At 58.1% G+C, this 6,313-nt stretch overlaps 2 protein-coding genes across 2 annotated transcripts in view; both read right to left on the bottom strand.

Annotated features, from left to right (window-relative positions):
- BSND (barttin CLCNK-type chloride channel accessory beta subunit) overlaps positions 1-1,242 on the bottom strand; it is a 3,079-nt gene extending 1,837 nt beyond the window's left edge. The window contains exon 1 of the mRNA XM_010145016.1: positions 1,066-1,242. Within this exon, the coding sequence (XP_010143318.1) occupies positions 1,066-1,242 (177 nt within the window). The remainder of the gene's footprint in view (positions 1-1,065) is intronic.
- A 1,591-nt stretch (positions 1,243-2,833) lies between these two features.
- On the bottom strand, positions 2,834-5,704 carry TMEM61 (transmembrane protein 61). Its single transcript, XM_010145015.1, has 2 exons — positions 5,301-5,704; positions 2,834-3,119 (listed from the first exon to the last, which is right to left on the bottom strand). Exons 1-2 carry the CDS (start codon positions 5,648-5,650, stop codon positions 2,834-2,836), a joined length of 636 nt encoding a protein of 211 aa, XP_010143317.1. The 5' UTR covers positions 5,651-5,704.
- Between the last annotated feature and the right edge of the window lie 609 nt (positions 5,705-6,313).

Genomic DNA, 6,313 nt, shown 5'->3' with positions numbered 1-6,313 from the left:
CTGTGCAGCTTGTGGACCCTCAGCCCGCAGTGGCGGTGAAATGGCCACGGTGCTCCTTCAGCTGGTGCTTGGTCTTTTCCCAGCACGCTTGGATCTCTTGCTTGGAAATGAGGTTTTTGGGGGGGAATCAGGAAGGGGTTGAATGAACCCAGCGCGCCCTCAGCACCTTGTCCCCAGTGGGGTCGTGAGTGTCGCCAAGCCCGGGGCAGACCTAGGGCCCACAGGGGAGGTCAGTGGCCAGCGACAACACTCAGGGTGCCCTGTCCTTGAGCCTCGAACACAATGACAAAAGCACATCTACCTCCTAGCCGGGGCTGAGCTTGGCTTTGGTGGGAACTGGGGTCAGCTTCACCCCGGGTCCCAGGGGACCCACTCATCTCAGGAGTCCCAGCTGGTTGCAGGTCCTGGCATCCTGTGCACCACCCACATTCTGGGGTGCAGCCAAGCTGTTGACAGGCCACCCAGCAGTGCCCAGGTCAAAGTCATGGCCACCCTTTCCTTGGAAAAAAGCCTTTTCTGCCAGCTCCATTTCCCAGAGCAGGGACGCGTGGCCGCGGCCAGCAGTGCCCTCTGCCAAGGAGACCAGCAGGTGAGAGCTGTGCTCAGGGGGTCAAGGCCCCTCCAGACCTCCACGGCCATGACAGCCCCTTCTTTGGAGTCCTGGGAGCCCGCTGAGCCCCCTGGCTCCCATGGGTGCAGGGAAGGGGCTGGATTGCGGGGCAGTTGCATGGGAGAGAAGAAGACGGGCTGATCTCCTTGGGCTGATTCCCCACTGCCTGCCTGGAAGCAAAGCCCCAGGGTCAGGGAGGTGTGGGGGGGCAGGGGGGTGAGGGAGCAGGGCCACAGCCTGCAGGCATCAGCAGGGAGGTATAGCAGGGCACGAGCCTTCCTAACCAACACTTCCCCATCTGGGTAGTCCCAGCTGGCCTGCCCACAGATCTGCTGCTACCTCACCCCATGGATGGGGAAACTGAGGCACAGCCCAAGGCTACAGGTTCACAGCACCCCCAGACCCAGCTGAGCCCTCAAGCCCCCCGAGGTGCCTGGTGGCAGGACGGTCCCTACCTTCGGGTAGCACTGGCACATGCTCCAGACGATGCCCACAGCTATGAGGAGGACACCCAAGGCACAAAAGCTGATGTAGATCTGGGGCTTTTCCACACTCATGATGAACATCCCCGTCATCACCAGGAAGAATCCCAGCACGATGAACCCGTAACGAAAGGTCTTCTCCTCGGCCATGGGCACTGGTGGGTGAGGTAGAGGAGGAGAGATGCCAGGAAGCCCTTTTACCTGTGGCTGCTGCCCGCTGAGCACACCTCCGGGGTAAGGCAAGGAGTGGTTTCTTTCTGCAGAGGCTGCCAGGGGCTGAGGATCAGCTGCACATTGAGCCTGGTCCTGCCCAGGGCTGAGCCAGCCAGTTTTTAATGGGTTTGTAATGAATGCAAACACTGACCCGCCGTTCACACTCCAGTGAAGCTGCCCGGCACGTGTCCGGGTAACCTTCCCCGCAGGCACCCCGGCCTGGGGAAGGGACGGAAAGGGAGAGGGTAGCACAGCAGCAGAGACGGGGACCCAGAGACAGCCTGGTCCCAGTGGGACTTTCCCAGCCCCAGGGACTGGAGCTGGACTTGGCTGTAAATCGGAGCTGGCAGAGTCCCAAAGGAGGGGGATGCCAGGGAGCAGCACGTTCTCAAGGGCTGTGGGGCTGCAGCAGGGAAGGAGGGAGCACTCCAGAGTCTTTTTGGAGGCTGGTGGGTTGCGAATAGTCCCCACCTGGCTCTGGCTGCATGCTGGGGAAGCACTGGTGGGGCTGAAAAGGGGGAACTAAAGCTGGAGAAGGATGGAGTGGGGTCAGACTGCCCAGGGGAGGGAGGACCCAGCATCCATGAGCCTTGTGTTTGCTTAAGATGGAGCTGGAGTGGTAAAAGGTGTCCCCTTCCCATTGCACAACCAACAGCCAGACACTGGTGGTGGCTTTAATCAGCTTTTGGGGTGTTCCCTTGCTTGCCTGCCCATGTGGGAGCACATATACCTGGCTTATGAAAAATAATCTATTACGTTATAAACACTGTGCTCTATTTGGCTGTGGCTCCACAGCCACCGCACAGCCGTGCATGTCCGCCCTGTGCCCAGGGCAGCCCGTTACTTTGGTGGGATGGAGTGATCGGCAGCAGCAGCCCCCGATGCAGTCGGCCTTTCCTCTGGGCAAGGCTGCAAACCCCTTCGTGGTGGGCAGGGAGGGGGTTGTGCCGCTCAGGGTGTCTTTTCATAGGATGCTGCCTGAAATGCCAAGTGCACTTGGATGCCCTGAACTTGCATGAGCCACTGAACATCTCTAACCCAAATGAAGTGAGGCATGGGAAGTCAGTACAGGGGAAAGCAAGGTGGAAGGGATGGAGCTATGGCTGGAAGGGGCATTGAAAAGGCAGAGGAGTGAAGGGGGTGGCACAGGGTGGGGGTTTCTCTGGCCAGGTTCCTTGTTCTTTGCTGCAGCTTTTATCATACAGCTCTTGCTCTGAGGGAGCAGTCCCTGGCCCCACACGAGCTCCCCAGCATGGGTCAGAGCAGGGAATGCAAAGCACCTACAACCAGCAGTGGTTTTATTAAAAACATGAAGGCTTTCAAACATGCCAGTTTGCCCCAATGCTCCGAACACCTCACCCACAGGACCCAAAATCCCAACAACCCCAGGCTGATCTCTTGGTAAGCCAGATGGACCCCTTCCCCTCCTCGCCCACCCTCCTCTCACCCCAGCCAAGGAAGAGGCTCGGTTTAAGGCGGAGGGACTGAGCAGCCACCCTCAGAGTCCTGGCCCCGTGCTGCTGCCAGCTCAGACACCCCGGATGCTGATGTTTTCATAGCTGGGGGGAGGTGTTGCCTGCGGCTCCCCAGGGTGCTGGGTCTCCAGCCAGGATGGGCTGGGGCGGAACAAGGCGCTGTCGGAGGAGCTGCGACGGCGGCCACCCTGCCAGCTCTCGTCCTCCTCCGGGTAGTGGTACAGGGGTGGCGTGAGCTCCTCCTTCCTCCCCAGGGGCTGGATGTAGGCTGGGGCACCATGGGCAGGTCTGCACATCAGGGCTTCTTCATAGGTGGGGATGGTGCTGGCATCCCAGGTGCTGCGAGGGAAGAAGAAACCCAGCAGTGCACCCTGTCACACCGGAGCATCCCAGCACTCAACTAGAGCACCCCAGCACTTGCCAAGTAGAACATCGCTGAGCCCCGTCAACCAGAGCCATCCCAGTGCCCCATCAAGTGGAGCATCCCCACAGCCATCAATCAGAACACCCCAGTGCCCTGTCAACACCAGTGACCTGTCAACCAGAGAATTCCAGCACCGCATCAACCCCATTGGCTGGAACATCCCTGAGCGTAATGGACACTTGTGTGCTGGGATGGCACACGGGCAGATTTTGCACGCCCAGGTTCAAGAGAAGATCATGTCAGTCACTTCCCAGCACCAGGAGGGTGGGGATCCAGGCAGAAGGAAGGGCACCATCCATCAGATCTTGTGACAAGGCAGTGGTCACCCAGTTCCTAATGAGATCGTTAACCTCTCGCCCAAGATGAGGAAGGGCAGCCTGACGACTGGCCTCAAAGAGCTGCAGTTCCAGCATTAAGGGCCCCAACAGCAGGTGTGAACGACCACAGAGCAGCAGAGGTGCTGCCTCTTGGGACATTGGGAGCCCCCCATCCTGCACCAAGGTGCTTCCCGGGGCAGGAGAGCATCCTCATCATCTGCCTGACTCCAAACTCACTCCCTGAAGCACAGAGTCTGCTGGGAGTCGAGTGAGCAGTTTGTCACAAGCAGCCGGGCAAGATCTCAGCATTCCAGTTCAGTGCAGTCGCACCCCACCCTCGTGCCCGCTGGAGCCCTCCACACAGCCGCCAAGCCTGGTGCCACTTCCAGCAGCACTTTGCTGAGCAAATACGGCTTGTGTACAGGGAAAACCTCCGCCCAACCTTTGCCCTGCGCCCTGGCTCCGCTCAGCACCTTACGAAGCGGTGCAGCCCCAAAGATGGGGAGGCTTTGAAAGGACTCCACCATCCACTTGCTTGTGGAGATGAAAACCCGGCGAATGCCAGCACAGCTGGGGCTGGGGGAGCTGCCGCAGCGTCAGCAGTGCCAAGGCACTGCCTTCTTGCCCAGTGTGGAAGCTGGGAGCTCAGGGAAGGGGACATTCCCTGGGGGGAGTACAGCAAAGCCCTCCACGGGAGGAAGAATCCCCCTCAGACCACCCAGGTCGGCCCACAGTCTCAAGCCCAGCTATTCAGACAGGCACCAAAACCCCTGGAGAACCAGGAATGTGCCTCCCACTCCAACTGGATTTCTGTAGATTTATGTTCTTAGGAGTTTCTTTTAGTGCTGCTTTTCCCCAGAGCCCGATTTATGCTGGAGCCAAGATCTTTGCTGTGACCCCATAAAACAGCACTGGGAAGGGCTGGCTGGCTCAGCTTCCGCAGCAGTCTCTGGAAAAAAAATAACCCTTTTGATCAAAAAACTTTAAAATTAAGAAGTGGGAATAAATCTCAGACTCACACAGGAAAAATCTGCAGCAGTGGTGTTCAGGGTGAGGTGAGGGGTCTTCCCACACCCCAAAACAGGCTTCGTAGGAGGACCCTCTGCCCACACTCCCATCTCAATGACAATCCAAGGATTATTTTCCTTCATTTTTTCTTTTAACACAGATTTTGCTTCCATTAAAGACAGAATAAACCCCCTCATCCTTACAGAGCACTGCAGATTTGTGGCACAAGGTTCTAACAGCTGGAGGTCTGGATGATCCCCCCCAACTCCACATCCAGGCGCTCTGCCAGAAAACCAATGTGGTCTTCTGCTCGGTGGCTCTGCTAAGGAGATGTTGGTCTCAGCCGGTGATGGCCCCACAGGGCAAGGCGGGGGGCGGCAGCCAGTGTGGGCACAGAGGGGGCCTGCAGGGAGAGGAGGGTGCAGGGGCTTGGCTGAAGGTTGACACTGATGAGCAAGAGCATCTGCTCAGGGAGCAGGAGGAGAGCACAGAACGGGGTCTGAGCACGGGGGGCGGCAGCCAGTGTGGGCACAGAGGGGGCCTGCAGGGAGAGGAGGGTGCAGGGGCTTGGCTGAAGGTTGACACTGATGAGCAAGAGCATCTGCTCAGGGAGCAGGAGGAGAGCACAGAACGGGGTCTGAGCAGCGTGGCGGCGCTCCTGCCTATGTGAGCTCACCAGCGAGCAGGTGTAGGTACACAGCAGTGCTGGGAGAGTCTAACCCACCCTCAACTTCTTCCCACCCAAGCACTGCATGGGGATGTGGCACCCACCTGCAGCTCCACTTTTCCAGAGGCTCCGCGGTGAAGTACTGCAGGTCCCTGGGGAAATGGTACTGGTAGCGGCGGGAGACCACCCTGGCATTGGCTTTCACAGACCAGAGGAGCCCGAAGAGGAGGAGGATGCCGCCGATGCCGCAGCAGAAGAAGCTGACAGAGCGGAGTAGGGCACTGGAGGAGGAGCTGGGAACCACCTTGGCTTCCTGGGGAGGCAAGAGGTGAGCTCCGCTGCTGGCCGGGGTGCCCACCTCCCCATCACTCCACCAGGCAAAGCACAGTGTCCCTGTCACCAGCAGGACGGCCCCGGTGATGGTCATGCCGTAGCGGAAAGAGGCAGCTGCCATCCTTCAGAAGAAGGTTTTAGGAGGGAAGAAGAGTGAGACAAGGCATAAGAGAGCCCACGTCCTGCAAGACAAGAAAGGGACCAGGTTTGCAAGCGACAAGGTCATGGAAGATCTTCCAGAGGAGAACACTACTGAGCTAAGACCTCTCTGAGGGCTGCACACTCTTCAGCTACTTATTACTCACGATCAGAAGGGGCATTTCCAACATCTCAGATGAGCAGAGCAATCTCTTGGGCAGAGCAAAGGAAGCTGCCAGTTTGGACCCACCCATAAATTTCCCAACAGCCTCACAAAAACATCCTCATTTTCAAGAAAGAATGCAGTGCTCCCATGGAGGCAGGATGGAAACCTCAGCCCAGGGAGCTACTGGGGTGGCTCTGGGGACCTGCATAGCTCTTGAGGTTTGATTCCAGCCTACTTCCTCCCAAGCTTGGGGGAACGCCAGCTGGGTTTCTTATCAAAGCAAGGCTTCGGGAAGAGGTTAGGGAGAGGCACATAAATTTAAGTTGTCATCACTTCTGAATTATCAGTGCACATGGTTTCTCCCCTGAAACTGGAAGTAAATCAGTGACATGGTGACAGTAGGTGTCTGGCATCACTGCTCAAAAGCCCGCAGCGCAGGGGATTCAGGGCTGTGCTGACTTTTGCTTTCTCAGGGAAAAG

The sequence above is a fragment of the Buceros rhinoceros genome, unplaced genomic scaffold, assembly GCF_000710305.1.
Source record: "Buceros rhinoceros silvestris isolate BGI_N320 unplaced genomic scaffold, ASM71030v1 scaffold16231, whole genome shotgun sequence".
Taxonomy (NCBI): Eukaryota; Metazoa; Chordata; class Aves; order Bucerotiformes; family Bucerotidae; genus Buceros; species Buceros rhinoceros.
Note: the sequence above shows the minus strand (reverse complement) of the source record. Positions and strands in the feature narration are given on the sequence as shown.

What these genes read in the sequence shown, in the direction of transcription:
- TMEM61 (XM_010145015.1), bottom strand. Translation starts at nt 5,650, where the DNA reads ATGGCAGCTGCCTCTTTCCGCTACGGCATGACCATCACCGGGGCCGTC. An exon ending in CTGGAAAAGTGGAGCTGCAG is followed by an intron (nt 3,120 to 5,300) that starts GTGGGTGCCACA and finishes CTTCCCTCGCAG; the next exon opens with CACCTGGGATGCCAGCACCA.